Source organism: Brassica oleracea, chromosome C9 (genome assembly GCF_000695525.1).
Source record: "Brassica oleracea var. oleracea cultivar TO1000 chromosome C9, BOL, whole genome shotgun sequence".
Lineage (NCBI taxonomy): Eukaryota > Viridiplantae > Streptophyta > Magnoliopsida > Brassicales > Brassicaceae > Brassica > Brassica oleracea.
In genome coordinates, this window is record NC_027756.1 from 53514872 (window position 1) to 53540288 (window position 25417).

Genomic DNA, 25417 nt, shown 5'->3' on the forward strand with positions numbered 1-25417 from the left:
CCCCCCCCCGCTCTTTTTCCCGTAACCCGTTACGATTCGTCCACGTGTCTTCTTTTTAAAAATAGTGTTAATCTCTAAAGCTTACTCCCTAACCATTATTATATGATAATAAATCCGTCAAATTTACCTGATTTCCATTTGTTTCCCATATATTGTAATTATTTTCCCTGATAAAAACTAAATATTTTATGGTCTATATTTTAGAGAACCTGGATTAAAATCTTTTTTCTATATATTAAAGAGAAATTGTAATTAAAGAGAAATTGGAATTACTTACTTGGATAACAGATGTTTGTATATTGGTCAATGACCTTTTGGATTAGTTTAATAGCTTAATATCGCTATCATGCTGAGGTACGAGCTGCTGGTTTGCTAGAGAATGCCTCTATCATTAGTTAAACGAATTACATCTCATTTCTTTGTTATTTTTTTTTAAGATACGTAATCGCTTTCGCTAAGATATTCGAATCCTTTATGGAACTGCAAACCCAACCCGCATATATAAAAATTGAGGATAATGGTGAACTCACGTGTACGTAATAAACATCATCTGATTCTGACATACATTCCAAGTTCATACACGTGTTCCTCAAATCCATCTACACATAGCTCATACTTCTCACATATCTGACATAGATTCCAAGTTTATAAGTTATGTTTCCAATTAAAAAAATTACATAAAAAGTTTTAAGCATACAGTAAGAGATTTTGTACGAGAATCATTCACATTAACAACCATTTTAAAAGCCGATTGTGACTTAGTTAAAACAACAAAGCAAAAACAAAAGAGTGTGAGGCAACCTTCATGAAAAATGAAACACTACAGAAAGAGACATGAAACACTAGACAATCAAACTAAAAAGTAAAACAACAACCAAGAACTAAAGTTTACAATAATTCCACAGAGAGAGGCTCTTTTAACCTCTCTTGCATCCCCCCCTCAATCTCTATGTCACATAATGGCCCGTCTTCCGTCTGTGACGGCTATAATCCGACACAAACCTAAACGACAGCCCACACTCGTCGACTTTGCATTTGTACGGTCGCTCTCCCGTGTGCAGACGCAAATGCTCAGTCCTCGCCCATTGCCATTTGAAATTCATTGAACATCCTTTCCAAGGACACACGAACGGTCTATCATCGTTATGAACGCGCTGATGAAGCACCAGATACTTGTGAGCCCTGAACTTCTTCCCGCACCCTTCGTGCGTGCAGCGGTTTCTCTTGTGAGCTGCTAAGTCCGCTTTGCTCTTGAACGTCATCTTGCATCCCTCTAGGTAACAAAGGTTGTGCTGAGTTGTCGTTGAGCCAGTATTTGGAGTTTTCTTGAGCCTTTTCGCAGTGTGTTTCTTCTCTTCATCGCTAGCTTCATTGAGATTGAATGAAGTTTTTTCACATGTCACTTTCCTCTTGCCCCTTGACCTCAACCCTTCACAAGGACTCTTTATGAAACCAATGCTACTCTCTGGATGATAATCATTCGTCTCAGAGTCTATTTCTATTTTCCGCTTCTTCTTTGCTTCCACGACAACCTTGGTGTCACCTGAGCTTGCGACTTCGCTCTCCGTGCTATTTTCATTATCTGCAGCTTGCAAGCCACTTGAAGAAGCTTGATCACCGTTGCTTGCCAGAGGTTCATCGTCACGGACCATGCCCGCAACTATCTTCTCACTGGCAATGTTGGTTTCAGCAACTTCAAAACCAACTTGAGCTGAAGAATGTGCTTCTCTATTGGTAGGTAGCACCACCTGTGATTGCTCTTCCTCCTCAATGTTAGCGTTAGTAGTTCTAGCTTCTTTGAACCCTTGATCGCTCATTTCAGCCGCTTCATCAACACCACGGAGGTTATTACTGGTCACAGAATGTCCCTGGTGCTCTCTGGTTACGGAAGTTAAATCAGCAGAGTCTCCAACCTCATTGTTCACCTCAGAATCAACTCCCCTATCATGACGTGACCTATTGGAATTGGGATTCAACTTCTTCTTTCTCGAGTACTGGATGATCTTTTCCTCCTTTCTTCCCCCTTGTGATTCAACTTCTTCTTTCTCGAGTACTGGGTGATCTTTTCTTCCTTTCTCCCCTAATTCACGAGGTGTGAAACATGACGTGGAGCAGGGCTTAGCTTTTGAGCGTGATTTTCGCTGCAGCCATTTGATAGTTGACATATCCAGCACATGGCTCGAGTCCGAGAACAAGCCACCTAGCGACAGCGCATGCTGAATCTTATTAGTAGGCGAATTTTTCCTCACTTTGACACAGTACCGTAAGTTTATGCCGAGTTTGGAGGTCCAGTCTGCGCCGTGTTCGTTGTTTTCTTCACCTTCGATTGCTAGATCAATTAGACTCAACTCTTCTTTAGACGCACTCTCTAACAAGACATCGTCATATCTGAAAGGGACTTTCACTTCCTCTGCCACTATAGCCGCATGCGCCTTAAATTTCTGAAAGTCTGCAAACAATTCCAATAAAGGTTACAAAAAGAATGATCAACAACAATCAACAATCAAACGGACTTTTACACAATCTTATACTTACCTTTATGGCAAATTACAAGGAACTTCAGTCCACCTCTTGACTGCAACAGTCTCTGAAGTTCAATAGTGTGTTCGAGGCAGAATATGCGAGGTCTTACATATCTGGATGACGTGTTCCATTCACAGTCAGATGTTTCTGATGACTCTGCCTTATTTTCCAGAGCATCTGTAGGATTAATAGAAATACAATTAACATAGATACTGCAGTTCATGGTTTGGATTAAAAAAATGAGGGTCTGTTTACCTATCTCTCCTTGTCTCTCTGAGAGATCTTTTAATGCGTCTTCAGAAGGCTGTACCACAGACATAAAGGGGAAGCCAAGAACGCCGCACGCCACACATGGCAACGTTCCAGAATCGATTTGGAAATCATTAAGCTGACCATCATCGTCGTCGTAGTACACATCTTTCAGCTTCTCCATGAACAAACTCAATTCCTCTAAAAGACTAGGGTTCTCCTCCTTATTCTCAATTTCACTTTTTGCCTCTGCTGGTGATGAAACCGCAGGAGTGGTAGCAACTCCAGCAGCTGAAAGAGACAGTGCACTATGACGGGGAAGTAAATCAGGGTCCCACATCACCAAACGAGAGCCCGGTTCTCCAAGTAGAACAGATAGATTCTTGTTTTCGTTCAATATATCTTCTACAAAAGCTTTCTTCACAAGGAACTCCCTTTCTTCTCTCTGGCGATCTCTCAGCCGGGAGCTACGACCACCTGGTAGCAACGATCGTGGCACTCTGGAAAAAATTAATATTTACATGACTATGAGAACAAACTATGGTAGAGCAAAACTTAAGGGGTTCTATGTACAAAGGGGACAATGGAAATGTTGCCTTGCCTTGAAACAAAGGACATGGTCAAGAGATATAGAAGCTGCTGATGGGACAACATGGGGAGATAATTCATGGCTGCCCTACGCACAGCAGCTTCCTTAGCTACGTTGAGCCACTGTGGAGTTCCAAAATTAGCGGCTTCCCCACAGTTAAAACCTAAAAAACGTTATAGATTAAATCTGCTTAGTTAAGGATTTTTAAAAATTTAGCAATATATAATCCTAATCTAAGTCAAACTATCTACGTATATGATCTAACTACTTAATAGATATATGGTTCTTCATTCTCCTGGTTAGAAGATCAATCCTCACCTCATGCTATGTCGTAAAACACCCCTTTTCTCCAAAGCTTTATTCATTTTTTTTTTCATTTTCCCAAACCCTTTGAGAAGTGCAAAATGGAAGGAATAGACTGCAATCACTAAGACTTGAAAGAATGTTTACCGTGGCTGAATCCTACATGATAAGACCTCGGGAAAGTCACAACAAATTCACCAGGATTTTGTACCAACCTACGTAGAAAAAACAAACATAGATTAACATAATTATAGCAGAGCAAGAAAGTAAAGTAAAAACAAACACACTGCCGCACATCAGGGAATGTTAAAGGTCAAACAAAATTAAAAAACCTACCTACAGCAAGGAATGTCAGATGAAACTATCATCTCAGGTGATACAAGAGTTGTCTTTTCGCCTAGTTGGGTGAGAGCAGCTGACAGTTACAAATAATAGAAAACAGTTAATGAAAAACAGAACAAGTGTTGCAATGTCTAGTATCTATCATAACGTTAACCAAAGACTAAACTCTCATCATACCATAGTCGCTGTTAGCAAAATTACAGGAATAGTATATCATAATTAGCAGTGTTTTTTTTTTTCAGAAAGAACGTACCGAGTTGATCAATGTTTCTGCCATAAGAATTCTTGCGGATAACCTCTTCGAAATCGAGCGCATAATCACTAGGGACAGCGTACCAAGTCTTTGGCGAGCCAGTGTGAAGATAGTTCATACTGTGTAGCTCATGGTCCTCAACGTGCCAAGCAAACCAGCTGAACAACATACCGATATAAACCATGGGAGACGTTACACCAGGTATGTCATCCGGCATGAAGCGTGTCACAGAGCCAGGCGAACGCGCGATCATCTGAAGGTTCCACGAACTATTGGAAAGCTTCCACCCTGCAGTACCTTCCATTTCATCAACAACAACATCCATATTCTTCTTCTTGGTTGGATCTTGAGATGATAAACTCGGAGAAGCAAGAGATGCCTTCGCCACCTCAGGCAACGATTCCTCACCATTCTTCCTCTGATAAAACCCTCTCCCTCTCCTCTTCCTCTGCCGGAAATGCCTGAAATGCCCCTCCGGCTCGCCAAAAGCCGAGCCAGGGACATCGTTCGCATACTCTATATACACAGGCTTCTCCGAAGCCGCTCTCCAGAACAACGCCTCAACCACAACCGGCGACACTTCCTTAACCGTCCCCAACAGGCTTTTATAAAAAGCCTTCGACTTTGACTCAAACTGCTCCAACGTATACACGCCACCACTCTGCCACACCTGCTTAACATCACTACCCTCTTTAGTCTTTTTCCTAGCCTGGCCTAGCTCTTGCTGCCTAGTGGTGAACACAGCTCTATCCTCTTGGCCAAGACGCTTCGAAACGTCTACACCCGAAGCCAACTCGGGACACCTCAGAAGCGACTTGTTCAAGTTGCAAAAGACGTACTTTTTAGATGGCTTGGGGATAGGAGGAACGATCTTGCAGATCCCAAAGGCGCTTGCTTGTTTCTCGATCTTGGAGATGTAAGCAATGGGATCTGCGAACTCGGTGTCTGTGGGTCTGAAGACGGGTGCCAAAGGCATGGCCTTTAGCCAATTGGGGATTTCGACATTACTACTACCCATCTCAATGCCAATTCAAAACACCCAAAATCAGATTAAACCCACCATGGAAACTACCACTCTAAAACCCTAGATTCGAGATTCCGATTAACAAAAAAAGATATTATCTTTACTTTCGCTTCCTAACCAAATCAACACTGTGATACCGTTGGTACTGATACAAGCAATAGCGGCAAAATCGTTACTTGAGGTAAAGGGAGAGAGGAGAGTGAAACGATATGAAACTGTGCGGTTGCGCAACGACGGAGAAGAAGAAGAGGAGAGAGAGAGAGAGAAAGTATTTTAAATATTGAATTTTTTTTTCCTAAAATTAATTTAAACTCCGCCGTCGGTGCATGTTAGCGTGGGATTACCAAACTTTTACGAGTGTGCGCGCGTCAAATTGCACTAACTAACCGGGGTGTTGTTCTTGGACCGGACTTCTAGGCCTTTTTCTTTGTAAATTAATCATATAAAAATAGCCCATTACAGAATGGCCTTATTCAATAATTTTTCTTATAGAAAAAAATAATAAGATATCTTAACATTCATGATTCGTTGAAGCACCATGGTTAAGGTTTAAAGACTTCTACACCCAGGACCATGCAAATTATTGCAGAATACAGAAAATCTAGATTTCAAGTCTCGGAAAAAGCGATTTATTACTACAGACTACGGAAGAAAAGGCTTACAAGGAATCTTCAATATTGTGTTGTGCAAGTAAATCCAGTCAAGCGTTGATCTTCATTGAACGGCTCAAGTGATGCAGTTAGGCGTAGATCCTCATAAGACAGGTAGTATTACCGGTTGTTAAATCGTCTATGTAATATTTCTCATAATTGTAATGTCATAATAAATCAGCATAAAAAAATATATATATTAACATTTTGTGAAATTTACTTTTTTTTAACAACATATTTGAAATGTACATATATATGCAAATGTCCATATTTTCGAAAGGTTTTTTTTTTGTCGACATATTTTTTCCGAAAGTTAGTTAACTTTTAAAAATAGTGATATAATATACATTTGAATAACTCTGATAAATGATATCAATAATGGCTTCAAACTAGAAAACATGTTTGAAATTAAAATTGGAAAAATAAGAGGGATAATGTATGAAGATGATATTGTGGAGATTACTCAAACAGGATCGACGAGTTTGCCTTCAGCAGCGATATCCGATATCCAATATCTAAATGAAGTTCAGATATATTTATACGTATTATTTTGTGAGATAACGTTCATATTCCATTTTAGCCATTAAAAGGAGTATTAACAACACCTTCTCATTCGAATAAAGTGCCTTCTGGCAACTTTTCAAAAAGTTTGATTAAAAGGAACATTAACTACACCTTCTCATTCGATTTTATAGTGGTTCATCTACCAATTTATGGAGTTTTATGAAGTTATACTAGATTAATTTATAAAAGATTAAAACATTCTCATATATCATGAAAGAGAGTTTAATAAACATTAATACAAATGTAGAATGTGTTTAGAAATTTTAAAACAACAACATTTACCAAAAGACTTAATATTTTCGTAGGGTAACATATGATGAAGGTCTGAAAAGTTTGGAACTTTTGTTGTCTCCGTCTCTCTAGATAATAGCGATTTTATAGTGGTTAGTCCACCAATTTAGGGAGTATTATGAAGTTTTACTAAATTAATTGATAAAAAATTTAAACGATGCCCATGTACCATGAAAGAGAGTTTAATATACATTAATAAAAATATAGAAAGTGTTTAGAAATTTTAAAACAACACTAAAAATCATAGGCTTCAATATATAGAACATTTACCAAAAAACTTAATATTTTTGTAGGGATTAACATATAGATTTTGAGAAAATTTCAAAAATATGACAATACTATTTTAATGCATAGTTGCATCATGCACTAACATATGATGAAGGTCAAAGAGGTTTGGAACTTTTGTTGTCTCCGTTTCTTTAGATAATTGCGATTTTATAGTGGTTAGTCCACTAATTTAGGGAATATTGTGAAATTTTCCTAAATTAATTGATAAAAAAATTAAAATGATGCTCATGTACCATGTAATAGAGTTTAATATACATTAATACAAATGTAGAATGTGTTTAGAAATTTTAAAACAACACTAAAGATCATAGGCTTCAGTGTATAGAGCATTTACCGAAAAACTCAATATTTTTGTAGGGGTTAACACAAAGATTTTGAGAGAAATTAAAAACTATGACAATACTAATTAATGCATAGTTGCATCTTGCACTAACATATGATGAATGTCAAAGAGGTTTGAAACCATTGTTGTCTCTGTTGTTTTAATGTATTAATGTATATTAACACCAAAGTGTTATTTTAAAATTTATAAACATATTCTACATTTTTACTAATGTATTAATGTATATTAAACTCTCTTTCATGGTACATGAGCATTTTTTAATTTTAAAAAAAATAATTTAGTAAAACCCCATAATATTCCCTAAATTGGTGGACTAACCACTGTAAAATCGCTATTCTCTAGAGACACGGAGATAACAAAGGTTCCAAACCTCTTTGACCTTCATCATATGTTAGTGCATGATGCAACTATGCATTAAAACAATATTGTTATTTTTTTGAATTTTTCTCAAAATCTACGTGTTAACCCCTACGAAAATATTGAGTTTTTCGGTAAATGCTCTAGTGTTGTTTTAAAATTTCTAAACACATTATAAATTTGTATTAATGTATATTAAGATCTCTTTCATTGTGTATTGGCATCGTTTTAATTATTTATCAATTAATTTAGTAAAACTTCATAATATTCCATAAATTGGTGGACTAACAACTATAAAATCGCTACTCTAGAGAAACAGAGACAACAAAGGTTTCAAACCTCTTTGAACTTCATCATATGTTAGTGCATGATGGAACTATGAATTAAAATAATATTGTCATATTTTGAATTTTTCTTAAAATCTATGTGTTAACCTCTACGAAAATATTGAGTTCTTTTGGTAAATGTTCTATATACTGAAGCATATGATATCTAGTGTTGTTATAAAATTTCTAAACACTTTCTACACTTGTATTAATGTATATTAACTCTCTTTCATGGTACATGGGCATCATTTTAATTTTTTATCAATTAGTTTAGTAAAAGTTCATAATACTCCCTAAATTGATGGACTAACCTCTATAAAATCGCTATTCTCTTGAGAAACGAAGACAACAAAGGTTCCAAACCTCTTTGACATTCACCACATGTTAGTGAATGATGCAACTATGCATTAAAATAATATTGTCATATTTTTTAATTTTTCTCAAAATCTATGTGTTAACCCCTACGAAAATATTGAGTTTTTTTGGTAAATGCTTTATATACTGAAGTTTGTGATCTTTGGTGTTGTTTTAAAATTTCTAAACACATTCTACATTTGTATTAATGTATATTAAACTCTCTTTCATGGTACATGGACATCGCTTTAATTTTTTATCAATTAATTTAGTAAAAGTTCAAAATACTCCCTAAATTGATGGATTAACCTCTATAAAATCGTTATTCTCTAGAGAACCGAAGACAACAAAGGTTCCAAACCTCTTTGACATTCATCATATGTTAGTGCAGAATGCAATTATGCATTACAACAGTATTGTCATATTTTTGAATTTTTCTTAAAATCTATGTGTTAACCCGTACGAAAATATTGAGTTTTTCGGTAAATGCTCTATACACTGATGCCTATGATCTTTAGTGTTGTTTTAAAATTTCTAAACACATTCTACATTTGTATTAATGTATACTAAACTCTATTTCATGGTACATGGACATCATTTTAATTTTTTATCAATTAATTTAGTAAAACTTCACAGTACTCCCTAAATTAGTGGACTAACCACTATAAAATCGCTATTTTTTAGAGAAACAGAGACAAAAAGGTTCCAAACCTCTTGGACATTCATCATATATTAGTGTATGATGCAACTATGCATTGAAACAATATTGTGATATTTTTGATTTTTTCTTAAACTCTATGTGTTAACTAACCTCTACGAAAATATTGAGTTTTTTTAGTAAATGCTCTATATACTGAAGTCTATGATATTTAGTGTTGTTTTAAAATTTCTAAACACTTTCTACATTTCTATTAATGTATATTAAACTCTCTTTCATGGTACAAGGGCATCGTTTTAATTTTTTATCAATTAATTAAGTAAAAGTTCATAATACTCTTTAAATTGGTGGACTAACCTCAATAAAATCGTTATTCTCTAGAGAAACGAAGACAACAAAGGTTCAAAACCTCTTTGACATTCATCATATGTTAGAGCACGATGCAACTACGCATTAAAACAGTATCATCATATTTTTGATTTTTTCTCAAAATCTATGTGTTGAGTTTTCGGTAAATGCTCTTGTGTTGTTTTAAAATTTCTAAACACATTCTACATTTGTATTAATGTATATTAAACTTTCTTTCACGGTATGGTACACGGGCATCGTTTTAATTTTTTAGAAATTAATTTAGTATAACTTCATAAACTACATAAATTGGTGGATGAACCACTATAAAATCGTTATTCTCTAGAGAAACGGAGACAACAAAGGTTTCAAACCTTTTTAACCTTAATCATATGTTAGTGCATGATGCAACCATGCATTAAAACAATATTGTCATATTTTTGAATTTTTCTCAAAATCTATGTGGCATGTGATCTTTGGTGTTCTTTTATCATTTCTAAACACATTTTACATTTTTATTAATGTATATTAAACTCTCTTTCATGGTACATGACATCCTTTTAATTTTTTAACAATTAATTTAGTAAAACTTATACTACCTAAATTGGTGGACTAACCTTTATAAAATCGCTATTCTATAGAGAAACGAAGATAAGAAAGTTTTCAAACCTCTTTGACCTTCATCATATGTTAATGCAGGATGCAACTATGCTTTAAAACAGTATTGTTATATTTTTGAATTTTTCTCAAAATCTATGTGTTAACCCCTACGAAAATATTGAGTTTTTCGGTAAATGCTCTAGTGTTGTTTTAAAATTTCTCAACACATTCTAAATTTGTATTAATGTATAATAAACTCTATTTCATGGTACATTAGCATCGTTTCAATTTTTTATCAATTAATTGAGTAAAACTTCATAATACTCCCTAAATTGGTAGACTAACCACTATAAAATCGTTATTCTCTAGAGAAACGGGGAAAACAAATGTTTCAAACCTCTTTGACCTTCATCATATGTAAGTACATGATGCAACTATGCATTAAAACAATATTGTCGTATTTTTTGAATTTTTCTTAAAATCTATGTGTTAACCTCTACGAAAATATTGAGTTTTTTTGTTAATGTTCTATATACTGAAAGCCTATGATATTTAGTGTTGTTTAAAAATTTCTAAACACTTTCTAAATTTGTATTAATGTATATTAAAATCTTTCTTGGTACATAGACATCGTCTTAATTTTTTATCAATTAATTTCGTAAAAGTTCATAATACTCCCTAAATTGGTTGCTAACCTCTATAAAATTACAATTTTCTAGAGAAACAGAGACAACAAAGGTTCCAAACCTCTTTGACCTTCATCATATGTTAGTGCATGATGCAGTTATGCATTAAAACAGAATTTTTATATTTTTTCATTTTTTCAAAAAATCTAAGTGTTAACACCTACGAAAATATTAAGTTTTTCGGTAAATGCTCTAGTGTTGTTTTAAAAATTCTAAACACATTCTACATTTGTATTAATGTATATTAAACTCTCTTTCATGGTACATGGGAAACGTTTTAATTTTTTAGAAATTAATTTAGTATAACTTGATAAAACTCCCTAAATTGGTGGATGAAGCATTATAAAATCGTTATTCTCTTGAGAAACAGAGACTACAAAGGTTTCAACCTTTTTTCCCTTCATCATATGTTAGTGCATGATGCAACCATGCATTAAAACAGTATTGTCATATTTTTGAATTTTTCTCAATATCTATGTGTTAACCCCTACAAAAATATTGAGTTTTTTAGTAAATACTCTATACACTGAAGCCTGTGATCTTTGGTTTTGTTTTAAAATTTATAAACACATTCTACATTTTTATTAATGTATATTAAACTCTCTTTCACGGTACATGGGCATCGTTTTAATTTTTTATCAATTAATTTAATAAAACTTCATAATATTCCCTAATTTGGTGGACTAACCACTATAAAATCGCTATTCTCTAGAGAAACGAAGATAACAAAGGTTCCAAACCTCTTTGAACTTCATCATATGTTAGTGCAAGATGCAACTATGCATTAAAACAATCTTGTCATATTTTTTATTTTTTCTCAAAATCTATGTGTTAACTCCTACGAAAATATTGAGTTTTTCGGTAAATGCTCTAGTGTTATTTTAAAATTTATAAACACATTCTAACTTTGTATTAATGTATATTAAAATCTCTTTCATATTAAATGTGAATCGTTTTAATTTTTTAGAAATTAATTTAGTATAACTTTATAAAATTCCCTAAATTGGTAGATGAACCACAATAAAATCGATATTCTCTTGAAAAACGGAGACTACAAAGGTTTCAAACCTTTTTACCCTTTATCATATGTTAGTGCATGATGCATTGTTTTAAATTTATCAAACCTTTTTACCCTTTATCAAAGGTACATTTGCAATGTTTTAATTTTTTATCAATTAATTTAGTAAAACTTCATAATATTCCCTAAATTGGTAGACTAACCACTATAAAATCGCTATTCTCAAGAGAAACGGAGACAACAAAGGTTTCAAACCTCTTTGACCTTCATCATATGTTTGTGCATGATGAAACTATGCATTAAAACAATATTGTCATATTTTGAATTTTTTTAAAAATCTATGTGTTAACCCTACGAAAATATTGAGTTTTTTGGTAAATGATCTATATACTGAAGCCTATGATGTTTAGTGTTGTTTTAAAATTTCTAAGCACTTTCTACATGTGTATTAATGTATATCAAACTCTATTTCGTGGTACATTGGCATCGTTTTAATTTTTTATCAATTAATTTAGTAAAACTTCATAATACTCCCTAAATTGGTGGACTAACCACTATAAAATCGCTATTTTCTAGAGAAACGGAGACAACAAAGGTTCCAAACCTCTTTGACATTCATCTTATGTTAGTGCATGATGCAACTATGAATTAAAAAAATATTGTCATATTTTCGAATTTTTCTCAAAATCTATGTGTTAACCCCTACAAAAATATTGAGTTTTCGGTAAATGTTCTATATACTGAAGCCTATGATATTTAGTGTTGTTTTAAAATTTCTAAATATATTCTAAATTTGTACTAATGTCTATTAAATTTTCTTTCATGGTACATGGACATCATTTTAATTTTTTATCAATTAATTTAGTAGAACTTCATAATACTTCCTAAATTGGTAGACTAACCACTATAACATCGCTATTCTCTAGAGAAACGAAGACAACAAAGGTTTTAAACCTCTTTAACCTTCATCATATGTTAGTGCATGATGCAACTATGCATTAAAACAATATTTTCATATTTTTGATTTTTTAAAAAAATCTATGTGTTAACCTCTACGAAAATATTGAATTTTTTGTATATGTTCTATATACTGAAGCCTATGATATTTAGTGTTGTTTAAAAATTTCTATACACTTTCTACATTTGTATTAATGTATATCAAACTCTCTTTCATGGTACATGGACATCGTTTTAATTTTTTATCAATTAATTTAGTAAAAGTTCATAATACTCCCTAAATTGGTGGACTAACTTCTATAAAATTGTTATTCTCTAAAGAAATGAAGACAACAAATGTTCCAAACCTTTTTAACCTTCATCATATGTTAGTGCATGATGCAACCATGCATTAAAACAATATTTTCATATTTTTGAATTTTTCTCAAAATCTATGTGTTAACCCCTACGAAATTATTGAGTTTTTTGGTAATGCTCTATATACTGAAGTCTGTGATCTTTGGAGTTGTTTTAAAATTTCTAAACACATTCTACATTTTTATTAATGTATATTAAACTCTCTTTCATGGTACATGAACATCGTTTTAATTTTTTAGAAATTAATTTAGTATAACTTTATAAAACTCTCTAAATTGGTGGATGAACCACTATAAAATCGCTTTATTCGAATGAGAATGTGTTGTTAATGTTCCTTGCTAAGAAAATTTTACCGTATGGAGTAGAGGCAAAACGTTGGTTACTTGGCTTTAAAAAGCTAAATTGCTGGCACAAAAACTTTTCGAGCAAAAATATCTAAAGATGATGTATTTAACTAAGAATTTGAAATTATTTGTATTAAAATGATAAATTCACTATTATTCAAACGTGGATTTTAAAAAATAATTTAAAATCTAGTGTTATCGAACTTACTATTTCAAAAAACACTCTGAAATCCACTGTCATTGAACAAAATTTAAGTTGGAGATTTTATAATACTTTAATTATGTCTAGAGTGTTTGAGGGAAATTCTTTAGTTATAAAAATAAAAATCCAAATCTCACTGTTTTAGATGAGATTCTAGAAGGTTTTAACAAAAATTAAACCAAATTTTCTAATTCTTCTACAATCATCTAAAAATTCATTAAAAATCAAATCATTTCAAATTTCAGATTCAATACATCCGTGAGGATATGGAAAGCTAGTCTAGCTAGATATTTAGAGAACAGGTTTCATAATGGAGTATCCTTTTACAAAAAAAAAACTTATAGGAATCTACAGTTGTTGTTTCCAACCGAGAAAACAAAAAAAATAAGAGTGATTGATGTTGACAAATATAAAATCGAAAATAAATATATATGATGTTGCAACTTGAAAGTACACTTTAAGATTTTTTGAACAAAACAACATAATAATTGAATGACCACAAAGTAGGTAAGATATGACAAATGTCAGATTCAAGAAAAACAAATTTTCGAACACATATATAGATCGTAATTTCATAAATCCTGAACCATGATATTTGTTGTGGGAAGACAAGTAGTCTAGTGGCGGCTCTTTGCTCTTGTGTACATGACAGCTTGTGGTGGTTTCTAATCTCTCGAAGTATATATTGTATGGTATTTTCCTGGATAAATAGAGAGTCTTATTAGATGGTTCGACCAGTAATGAACATGTCTAAAACTATAGTGAAAATAAAAATATTTGAATTATTTTCATAGACTATTTAGATTTTTGACCATATCATTTGCTTAGTGTTGAATTTTTTTTTTATAATCATTCGCCTTAATTACACAATATTTTGAATAAATTGTTTTTTTTTTGTAACTTTTGAATAAATTGTTTTAGTTAGACATCAAGTGATATTTTTCATATAAAAAGCTTATAGGCTCTAGCACATGATAATGTAGTTTAAAATGTTTGAGATGCTATGCTACCAAAAGAGCTCAGAGAAAAGAAAAAAAAATAGACGACGTATATGATACTTTATACGTCAGAAGTATCGTGCTTCGCGTGTTTGGAAAGAAAATAACGTTTGAACAAATCAATTCAAATGTAGTGTCGAACGTTTTTTCAGGTTTCGCGGTAGATATTCTCATTATCATAAGACACTTTAGTTTTTAGTGTTTTTGTTATCGTTTAGTTTGAAATATGATTTTCACATTATTGTTAATGGATGTTGCCATGTTGGAGACAAAACATTTAAGATTCATATATTAATGCTCTAGGATATTAATTTTGCTATGCTACAATTTAACTAAAATACTAAGAAACGGAAATATTACAAGCTATGACGTTTTATTAATAGTTTTGGAAAGAAATCAAAGAGAAGAAAATTAAACAAGTGTTCTAGAAAAATGTCATTGTCATAGAATTAATGTATCGAGATAATAAGATAGATAACACACGCAAACACTTGAAGACCGCGTTATCCATTCACATAATAATGCCTACAAAGTACATCAACTCGGTTTGAATTTTCACACATTGCCTACGAATTTCATTTCAACTTTATTTATTTTTTAGAAATGAATCTTAGTATTAATATATATAACCATTTAAAAAAAAAATAGTATTTAGAAACTTATCCATAATAATGCAAGGACATGATTAATTTCAAATATCATAATAAATGATTAAAAGTTGTCTTCGTCACCCAATCAAACTCGTATTCATTCCTATCTCCAGTATTCGTCAAACAAGTTTTTGCTGGGACCATAAAACAAGTAATAAATATTCGTATAATCTTCTACTTAAGCTAATAATCAAAGTTTAATTAGGCCAACCAACAAAAAGGGTATTAAAGTCATTTCACATCCCCAATGTCATCTCGTGATTTGTTGATCCTTTAAATGGGAAATAAATAAAACAATAAGAAACTCTCGTCACGAAAAAATTGGCGGTTGAATCAGAACGTTGTTCTCTTCATTACCGTTTTGGAATAGATTCCTTCTCCTCTGTCTCTCTTACCATATATACTCATTCTTCGTTTTCATCGCTTCTCTGGTAAGATCATCGAGAAAAAAGAAAAAAAACGAAAAAAGATGGGATTTTTCGGGAGTGTGCTGGGGATCCTTGGTTTCGCAATCGGAATCCCTATCGGACTCATCGTTGGATTCTTCGTCTTCGTCTATTCTCAGCCTTCACACGAAGAGGTAACATAGCATAAAAATCGAATCTTTTGTTTGGTTCTGTGGTTTTCATCATCTGGGTAGCTTAAAGTTTGTTACTTTAACGTGTGTGGTGAAATGGAATCTGAGGATTTGATAATATGTGGACACTCTTTGAAACCATTTGCCAGTATCCACCAGCGAGGCCACTAGTTGAGACTAGCATCACTCTCCTTCTCGATCTTCTCCCTGATATGCCACTATGGATGAAGAATCCTGACTACGAACGAGTAAGTTAAACTCAAACATTTTCTTAATTACTTCACACTAATATAATCTGCTTTCTATTGTGTTTTTACAACATGCATTCAGGTGGACTGGTTTAACAGGTTTCTCTCATACATGTGGCCCTACCTCGATAAGGTTCTTTTCTTCTTATAGGAGATTTCGGGGGCCTGTAGGCGATTTAATAAAGATTTCAATAGAATTTTTTTTAATACAAATTTGCGCCTATGTTTATGTGATTTTCTTTAAAAAAAAAATTGGGACAATAGACGAATGTTTCATTCGACTTTGCCTAGGACCAGTCCGGTCCTGCATTCTTATATAAATAAGCTTATTATCAAATTTTGCTTCTGTATATAAGTTTGAACTTTTTTTCTAATCTTGTTTATAGGCTATTTGCGAGATTATCAAGAGCTCTGCACAACCCATTTTTGCTGATTACATTGGGACTTTCTGTATAGAATCTATAGAGTTCGAAACACTGAGCCTTGGATCGCTTCCTCCAACGGTTCATGGCAAGTACTAGTCCCATTTTTACTTAATTCTCACATCTGTAAAGATGTGCTAATGGTCAAAGGGCAATGTGCCTACAGGTGTTAAGTTCTATGAGACCAACGAGAAGGAGCTTCTGTTTGAACCATCAGTCAAGTGGGCAGGCAATCCCAATATTGTTTTGGTGATAAAGCTCATGTCTTTACGAATCAAAGTTCAGGTCAGTAAGAGAAGCTTAAACACCAAGTTGTAGTAGTATCTTCACTGTTTAAAATACTTGCTTTTGCAGCTTGTTGATCTCCAGATTTTCGCTATAATGCGAGTAGCTCTGAAGCCTCTTCTGCCAACCTTCCCTTGTTTCGGAACGGTTGTAGTTTCATTGATGGAAAAGGTAAGTTACATTCTCTCAGAACAGATTATGAAAGTTGTTTGCTTTATTACAAACCATGAGAAACTGTGATGATGATTTCTCTTTTGCAGCCGCATGTTGATTTTGGATTGAAAGTGCTTGGTGGGGATCTCATGTCCATCCCTGGTCTCTACAGATATGTTCAGGTGCTACATTGATGACTCTCCTTTGGTAGGAGTTGGAACTATGCTGTTTCATTGTTATTATTTTTCTCAGAGGATTTAATCTAATAATAATGATTTCTGCAGGAAACTATTAAACGGCAAGTTTCAAGCATGTACCATTGGCCACAAGTTCTTGAGATACCTATTCTTGATGCTTCAACGTAAGCGCTGATAATAATGATTTTGCAGGAAACTCTTTTCTTTCCCCCTCTGATTGTTTTCTTCTGATGTAGAGCTTCTGTGAAGAAGCCTGTAGGGTTGCTTCATGTGAATATCATTAGAGCTCGCAATCTCCTCAAGAAGGATCTGCTTGGAACATCTGATCCTTATGTCAAGCTTAGCTTGACCGGAGAAAAGCTTCCGGCAAAGAAAACCACTATCAAGAAGAGGAACTTAAACCCGGAGTGGAACGAACACTTCAAGCTCATAGTGAAGGATCCAGTATCACAAGTCCTTCAACTAGAAGTCTTTGACTGGGACAAGGTCTCAGCATCTCTTCTCCTAGTTCAAATGTATTGTGTAACTCCTTACTAAACCTGCTCTCTTTGTCAGGTTGGTGGGCATGATAGATTGGGAATGCAGATGATCCCCTTGAAGAAAATCAACCCTGGAGAGAAGAAGGTCTTTAATCTGGATTTGATCAAGAACTCGAATATTGTTATGGATGTACCAGAGAAGAAACAAAGAGGGAAATTAGAGTTAGACCTCAGGTATGTGCCATTCAGAGATGAAAGCCTCAAGTACAGAAACGATGTTCAGGATGAGAAATCATCAGAGGACGATGATGAGTTTCTCAGCAATGCTGGTCTACTCTCGGTTGCAATCCAATCAGCCAAAGATGTAGAGGGCAAGAAGATATATACAAATCCATACGCTCTTGTTCTCTTCAGAGGAGAAAAGAAGAGAACAAAGGTATATAATCAAATCATTAAACTTAAAATATACTATTTGACTTATAATTAGAGTGCCTCAGAGCTATGTTTACTTGATTAGATGTTGAGGAAGACAAGAGACCCGAGATGGAACGAGGAGTTCCAGTTCACACTGGAAGAGCCACCACTGAAAGAGAGTATACGCGTTGAGGTCATGAGTAAAGGAACAGGCTTTCACTTTCGTTCCAAGGTAAAGATCTTTATGCATTGACCTGAGCTTTCTAGAGACCATGTTTTAACGTTTAATTTTGCTTCAACTCATCTCTATGTAGGAGGAACTGGGACATGTAGATATAAATCTGGATGATGTTGTTGCCAATGGAAGGATTAACCAGAAATATCATCTTATCAATTCAAGAAATGGTGTTATTCACATTGAGATCCGTTGGACCACTGGTTAAATTGTATATTTGTATGCACATGATAGAGTTCATCAACAACTTATTATTATTCAGTTTTCTAAAAATCTGGTATAGTCGGCAAATCAGACCTAAACAAAAAAATATTATAAAAAAATTTGGTCTAAACGCCCATCTAATCAATACTTCTTTTAAGTCTATTTCTTGAACATTGTTATTACTGTTTAATTATGGGGCTAACACAAGATATTTTGAAAATACACATTCAAATAAAAGAAAACAACGAGATATAATCGCATGATTCACATCAAGGTTGAGACAGGAACGTTGCGTCAGCGTTCTGATCGCTGCAGTAAAGACAAGGGTGTTGTTGGAACCCTAGTCTCTCAAGCACTTCCCTAGCCATCATCACAAGTTGCTTGTTCTTCAAGGCACCTCCGTTCTCCTTCAACACCGTTTGAATCGCGTTGCTAAACGCTCCATACGCCTTCCCGCCACCCCCACCGCCTACGTCAGCAGACGTTTCATCCGCCTGACACCCGCTCAGCAATATACCGGAGTCAACGTGCCTCTCACGCAACGTCATTTTCTCCAAAAGATCTATTAAATCTATGGTCGGTAGCCGGAACTTTAGACCAGCGTCGCCACCAAAGAGCTCGAGTAGGTGTGTACCAATGTCGGAAGTTAAGATTCCGGTGAGAGAACTCAAGTGGTCGAGGACTTCCTTGAAGGGCAAGGCACGCAATGTTGTTGTTGTCTCCATGGCCGGAGATCTATTGCTAGAGGAGAATGGTCCTATTTGTTCTTTCTCCTTGTCAATTAGACCACCACTATGGCAAGAATCCGAGATCATAGTAAAGCTCGTTCCCTTAGGAAGTTGATTAACCAATTCTCTGAAGTCAACATCTGTGATGAGGTTGAAATCACAAGGAACAATAGCTTCGTCTTGTTTGAAAGGATGAGCAGGTTTAACCGAAGGTATCCTTGTTCCGTGGCCACTATAGTGGAAGAACAAGACGTCTTCACCAGATCCATTTTGAGCTTTCTCCACCATCCTACGTAAAGCGGCCTTGATGTTGGCTCCAGTGGGCTTTACCTTTGACTCTGGCTCGTCAGTTAGCACCTCCATGTCTTCTTGTTTGAATCCGAAACGTGTCGAAAGTGTTTCTTTCATGGTTAAAGCATCGTTGACGCAGCCGTGGAGCTCGTTCCGTGTGTTGGGGTAGTTGCAGCCGACGAGAACGGCTAGTCTTCTCTTGACTACTCCTTGTTGATCCATGTGAGTCTTTAAACAACTTTAATTTATGGACAATTTTTGTTTGAATGTTTTGTTTATAATTAGCTCTTCATGTGAAGTGTTGTTGTTTTGGAGCCAATATGTGTATTTATGACTGAGGTTTCTTGTAGTGAAGGTCAAGTTACATAGTATATGAGCATATATTTTCTTTTGTTGTTTGCTTTAAATCTGTGGAATTGTTTTTAAATGTAGTCTTGGCTGTATTAGTAATCCTTTAAAGCAAGAAACTATACCTTAAATCAAACTTTTGAGATAAGACATAAGTAATCTACTAATCTTGAGTCATGGAACTCATAGTCCCACCAAACCTTTATACTTAATCCAAGGATTATAAAAAGTAAAGGAATTGGTAACTTGGAATTATATATGACCAAAGGTTTACACCTAAGCCATCTAGCTATCCAAGGCAAGAAACGAGTTACGTCTTATATGTATGAATGTGTAGATAGTGTAAAAGAACCGTCCATACTATAACGCTGGAATTAATATTTTTTATTCAAAAAAAAAAAAAAAATCACGTTGGTTTTGTTATACTCATAAACTTAAAAGTACACATGTTCGAGGAAAAAAAACAAAGCAATTTTACATGAGAACACACACACAAAACACCAAGAGAGTGGAGTAGTTAAACCGGTCCTAAACCAGAAACGACGATTTATTATCCAACGTTTTTAGACTTGTTACGCTTAGTTTAGAACTGCCATTGTTGCACAACACCTTTTGCATGACGTCATCCTGAACGCTAACGCTCTTAAGCGGCTGAACCAAACGCTGACCGCCACTAACCATAACCGCTTTCTCACAACTACAGTCTAACAACCCCGTTTTCTTCTTATCGCAACCGCCAAACGCCAACGACGGCTGCGATAAGTTGATTCTTGAGAAGCTAGCCGCCGCTACCGAGACCGGTTCCGCGGTCGTAACGCTCCAAGTGACACTTGCTTCGCTCGGCTCGTAACCGTACTCGGTCGCTGTCTCGTCTACCGAGTTTCTGACGAGATCAGCTGGTGGTGGTGGAGCACAGGGACGAGCTATGTGCTGAGTAGAGAAGCTCTCTATCTCGAATAGGTCAGAGCTAGCGTCGCTCGCTGCTTCTTCGTCTGTAGTAGTAACTCCCTTGGGACTCGTTGGGTTCAGAACCGGTTTAATCGGATGCAGAACCGGTTCGATTTCCGGTTTAATCGGGTTCAGAGTCGGGAAGCTAAAATTACTAACCGGAGCTGAAGATTCTCTACTGTTTCCCGCGTAATTTATGGTCCGGGTCACATTGTTTGAAGGGATCGTTAGTCTAATCGGATCAGACGACGATATGGTCTGGTGATTATGATGAACGATTCGGTTGGATATGGTTCGGTCAGAACCGGTTTTAAACTCTGCAATTCTTGGTTTGGTTTCTCGGACCTGGACCGACTTGGAGCTAGAACAGGGACAAGTCCTGCGTCTGAAAAACCACCTGGGGCCTTTCTTGCTGCTTCCACGTCCGTCTTGGTCCGATCCTTGTCGGTTGTTGTTACGGAGCAAACCGGTTTGGCTGTTCCAGCTAGCTTCGGAGGATGCCGTATGTCCCACGGTAAAGGAAGACACTTTTGCAGATGAAGCCGAAGAGAATCTTGGACCACTAAGATTCGCAGATTTGGATCTATCGTTGCTTCCGCTTTCGCTAAAGTATCTTCGAGCTTCGAATATGCTTATCTCAGTATCTTCTTGTTGCTCCTTTTGTTCGTTGTTGTCTGGCTTGAGGTATGAGGAGAAGGAGACGTCGATGTCGAGGGACCGACTTTGAATGATCTTGATGTAAGGGTCTAGAGCATCGCGTTTGGTCGCAACGACAGTTACTGTAGTTTCAGCCATTGGACTTAGCTCCGTTTTGTTTTCTTTTTTAGTAGTAGAAGATGAAAACAGGGGTTTAAAGTAGCTCTCTAACTCTGTGTATATATACACTTGAGACTTGAGGGATGTGTCAGGAGTTAGTTATGTCCGAGAAAGTTCTATCTTTCTCGTTTAATAAGGTCATCATGACGTTCGTACATGTAACCATTGTTTCCTTTTCAGATGTAATAAAAAAAAATGACACAAACAAATAATTTAATGGTTGAGGGTTAGGGTCTTGGTATATTTTTCTAATATTTAAGATTCTCTATGATTATACTAAAACTAATTCGAGTGTAGTGCTACTTGATGTGATGATTGAAAGTTATGGATCCACCACAATTATTTCAATTAGTACTAGATTCTTTTTAGGGCCTTCTTCTTATAAGAAAAGTATAGACTAAAGGTTCAAAACTTCATAGTTATAAAAGAAGATTTAGTTGAACTATATATTTTAAGCTTAATCTCTATCATTTTCTTTAAAAAAAAAACAAATCCTGCAATATGAAAAAAAACATAAAGTTTTTTTAATGTATAAACATAAAGTTGTTTGCGCCCTATCTCCAAATTTGGGAACGTGAGTGTTTCCCTAGGCCATAATCGGTACCATGTGGCTTCTCCATTATTATGTTCATCTCTACAATGCTTTTGAGCAACAAGACAAAGATAACTCTAAAGAAGGTGACAAATCTCTATAGTGATTACTTCCTATTGGACAATAGACAGATCAAAAGAGAGGATAAGAATCATCATTGTAATGATACTTGGGTCCATTCTTTAACAATACTATTTGAATTTTTTGACATTTAACGGACAAATGCTCTGAACATGATTAGATTTCATAGGCTGTCAATTATATTGTGTGTTTCCCACTTTAGCTTGATCATTTTCAATGTAAAAAACGTCAATGCAGTAATAGTAGAGGAATGAGTTTAATTGCTGTGAGACCTAACCGGTAAATGAAGTTGAAAATATTATATTGATGGACATGATTAAAACCTAAACTCTCTCTCTATCTCTCTCTCTCAGATTTAATCCCAACACAAACTTCTTGAAATGGAGTGAAGCCTTAAAATTAGACCCCACTCGATCAATAATAGGTCTCTTAAAAAGGTATGAGAGCCAGCCATAAACCCAAATTTTAACCATTTAAAAAGAACCGCATATTTGATCCCAAAAAAAAAAGAACCGCATATTAAAATAGAAACGAGTGCTATGCCAATTTTCAACCTTAGAATTAGTAAGGTTTTTGGACGACTAAAAATAATTTGCGGTCAATAAATTTCTATGCAAGATATTATAAAGGAAGAAAATATTAAACTTCTTACAATACAATAAGTTTGAGAAGAAGAAGAGAAAACAAAAGATGAACAACATTATTATCCTATTTGTGACATTTCTTGCTCTTTCTTCTTCATCTCGAGCAGCAGGTAATGGTTGTGTTAAAGCTTTGGAGCATTTTGTATGATAAGATATACTTAAAATTAATGCAAAACTTGAGAATGACTTTCATGCAGATGAGACAGAGACTGCGTTCCATTACAAAAAAGGAGCACTAGCCGATCCATCGAAATGGAGCATGACCAAGAAAGAATGGAAAATTTGTGGGACGGGGAAGAGGCAATCACCAATCGATCTTTCTCCAGGAATAGCTCGCCTAGTTCACAATTCTACAAAGCTTATTCAGACATATTACAAACCAGTTGAAGCTACTCTTAAAAACCGTGGATACGACATCATGGTACATAATTATTCAACCTTAAAAAAATCTAGCATACTTATTTTTCTATTACCAATTAGTCTGCATGACCGGTACGTTGTGTGGATCAGGTTTCATGGGATGACGACGCAGGGAAGATTGTGATCAATAATACTGACTATCAATTGGTTCAAAGCCATTGGCACGCACCTTCAGAGCATTTCCTCAATGGAGAAAGGTAACGAGGAAAAAAAATGAAAAGATTGACATCATTCTTACACATACATTCGACGTAATAATAATATCATGAAACATGAATTTGTTATTAGGTTGGCCATGGAACTTCACATGGTACATAAAAGTGAAGCAGGACACTTAGCAGTTATAGGAGTTCTCTTCCGAGAAGGTGCACCGAATGCTTTCATTTCAAGGGTAATATTTATTATTTACTGTAGATAATGGTCAAGAACCAATTCGGTCTTGTATGTTTTTATCATTGTCTTGGTTAACAATATCGACAGATAATGGGAAAGATCAATACGATCGCAAACATCCAAGATGGCGAGGCGACCATAGGAAGGCTACACCCAAAAGATTTCGGATGGGATCTTACAAAATTCTATGAATATCGTGGATCTCTCACCACTCCTCCTTGCACTGAAGATGTCATCTGGACCATCATCAACAAGGTATATATCCAATTTCAAAACCTTTATTGTAGTAACAAATATCAAGAATCTAAATATATCAATCGACTCAAATCTTGATTTTTTTTTTAATTTCTTTTCTAAATGCAGGTGGGGACTGTTTCACATGAGCAGATTAAAGTATTAGTCGATGCTCGCCGCGGTGTAAGAATAGAAAACACTCTCACATAAGCATTTGCTATGAACGTATTTGAACTTTGTCCTTACATAACTAATTAAACATGTTTTGTTGATAATATTAGGGTTATGAGGAAAACGCAAGACCGGCTCAGCCGCTGAATAAACGTGTGGTTTATCTAAACGAACAGCATGTCAGATCAACTCCAAGCTCCCAAGGACAAGTTCGTATAAATTAATTTTGAAGATGTTTGTGGATTGGCTGCTCCATTTACTATTTTTTTCTTACAACGTTTAAATATATTTTTATTAAAAGATTAAAACAAAGCAAAGTGCTATATCAATGTGTATAACATTTTGTATATATATGTATTAACAGCAAATATATAATACTCAACCATAACATGAGTTGATTGATTCTTTTATGCCACAAGATTAAACTTTTTTTTTTTACATTTATCTTATTAAAACAAAAACATTGTGTTAGACCCAACTTTTAGTCATGTGTATTGTGTAACACTATATAAATTGTCATTAATGATTAATTAAAACATTATATCTACATTAAAGTAATTATGGAAACAACCTTATACTACTATCTATGTTTCTAAAAAAATGAATAATTAATTTTATGTCCAAACACTATGAAACATTAAGTCTCACCTTTAAATAAAATTTTATTAATTAATTTTTTAAAAAGTGATAAAATTAAGTAATTGACTAACACCCAAATAATTTATAAAACAAAATAAAAATAGGTATAACTTTTCCGGGTTTCGATACTACAAAATAATTTCATTTAATACGAAATCAATTAAATTAATAGATTTTATTTAAACTTAAATAAACTTTTATACTAAAATAAATATTATATATAAATGAAATGTTAGAGTTAATAATTTAACATCAAATAAGTTTTATAATTCAAAATTTATCAAAAATATATATCGCACAAATAATCAAATAAATTACAAAAATTTAATTAAAAATTCATGACGAAAAAGATGAAATTTTTTGAAAATAAAATTAAGTAATATCTTATATAAGTTCGTATTAATATAAATAAAAAATAATATAATTATATATATATTCAAATATATTAGAATAAAAATGTTAAAACATTTTATATCGTTAACAAAATTCTGTTAAAAATATTTATGCTCTTTTAAATGCAGACCATAATCTAGTTTGTTTTAAAACTCCGGGGTCAAACTAAACTGGAAAAGTAACTTGTAATAATAGCATTCATTAGCAAACCCTTTCAAAAAAAAAAAAAAA

At 34.3% G+C, this 25417-nt stretch overlaps 6 protein-coding genes across 8 annotated transcripts in view; 2 read left to right on the forward strand and 4 right to left on the reverse strand.

Annotated features, from left to right (window-relative positions):
* LOC106319439 overlaps positions 1–449 on the reverse strand; it is a 3011-nt gene extending 2562 nt beyond the window's left edge. The window contains exon 1 of the mRNA XM_013757765.1: positions 278–449. The gene's annotated coding sequence lies outside the window, so the exon portion shown is untranslated. The remainder of the gene's footprint in view (positions 1–277) is intronic.
* Positions 450–704: 255 nt separating this feature from the next.
* LOC106318339 (probable lysine-specific demethylase ELF6) lies at positions 705–5547 on the reverse strand. Its single transcript, XM_013756270.1, has 7 exons — positions 4260–5547; positions 4001–4079; positions 3812–3879; positions 3374–3524; positions 2779–3272; positions 2536–2700; positions 705–2449 (listed from the first exon to the last, which is right to left on the reverse strand). The coding sequence occupies exons 1-7, from the start codon at positions 5275–5277 to the stop codon at positions 948–950; spliced, it is 3477 nt and encodes a 1158-aa protein (XP_013611724.1). The 5' UTR covers positions 5278–5547; the 3' UTR covers positions 705–947.
* Positions 5548–15576: 10029 nt separating this feature from the next.
* LOC106319530 (synaptotagmin-3) lies at positions 15577–18548 on the forward strand. Of its 3 annotated transcripts, none has more exons than XM_013757887.1 (12): positions 15577–15854; positions 16001–16099; positions 16182–16232; positions 16486–16609; positions 16688–16806; positions 16891–16977; positions 17067–17141; positions 17244–17320; positions 17393–17642; positions 17712–18071; positions 18153–18281; positions 18364–18548. In XM_013757887.1, the coding sequence occupies exons 1-12, from the start codon at positions 15744–15746 to the stop codon at positions 18490–18492; spliced, it is 1611 nt and encodes a 536-aa protein (XP_013613341.1). In that variant the 5' UTR covers positions 15577–15743; the 3' UTR covers positions 18493–18548. The 3 variants fall into 3 exon arrangements, with proteins under 3 accessions (XP_013613341.1, XP_013613340.1, XP_013613342.1); XM_013757886.1 differs by having other exon boundaries at positions 15578–15854; positions 16876–16977; XM_013757888.1 differs by lacking the exons at positions 15577–15854; positions 16001–16099; positions 16182–16232; ... (1 more) ...; positions 16688–16806; positions 16891–16977 and having other exon boundaries at positions 17076–17166.
* A 44-nt stretch (positions 18549–18592) lies between these two features.
* LOC106319531 (metacaspase-9) lies at positions 18593–19943 on the reverse strand. Its single transcript, XM_013757889.1, has one exon. The coding sequence runs from the start codon at positions 19727–19729 to the stop codon at positions 18758–18760; it is 972 nt and encodes a 323-aa protein (XP_013613343.1). The 5' UTR covers positions 19730–19943; the 3' UTR covers positions 18593–18757.
* A 343-nt stretch (positions 19944–20286) lies between these two features.
* LOC106316058 (protein PHYTOCHROME KINASE SUBSTRATE 4) lies at positions 20287–21762 on the reverse strand. Its single transcript, XM_013753922.1, has one exon. It carries the CDS (start codon positions 21596–21598, stop codon positions 20384–20386), a length of 1215 nt encoding a protein of 404 aa, XP_013609376.1. The 5' UTR covers positions 21599–21762; the 3' UTR covers positions 20287–20383.
* A 1153-nt stretch (positions 21763–22915) lies between these two features.
* LOC106319284 (alpha carbonic anhydrase 3) lies at positions 22916–24569 on the forward strand. The gene is made up of 7 exons (XM_013757569.1): positions 22916–23046; positions 23134–23357; positions 23447–23553; positions 23645–23747; positions 23837–24004; positions 24113–24166; positions 24265–24569. Exons 1-7 carry the CDS (start codon positions 22983–22985, stop codon positions 24376–24378), a joined length of 834 nt encoding a protein of 277 aa, XP_013613023.1. The 5' UTR covers positions 22916–22982; the 3' UTR covers positions 24379–24569.
* The last annotated feature ends 848 nt before the right edge of the window (positions 24570–25417 follow it).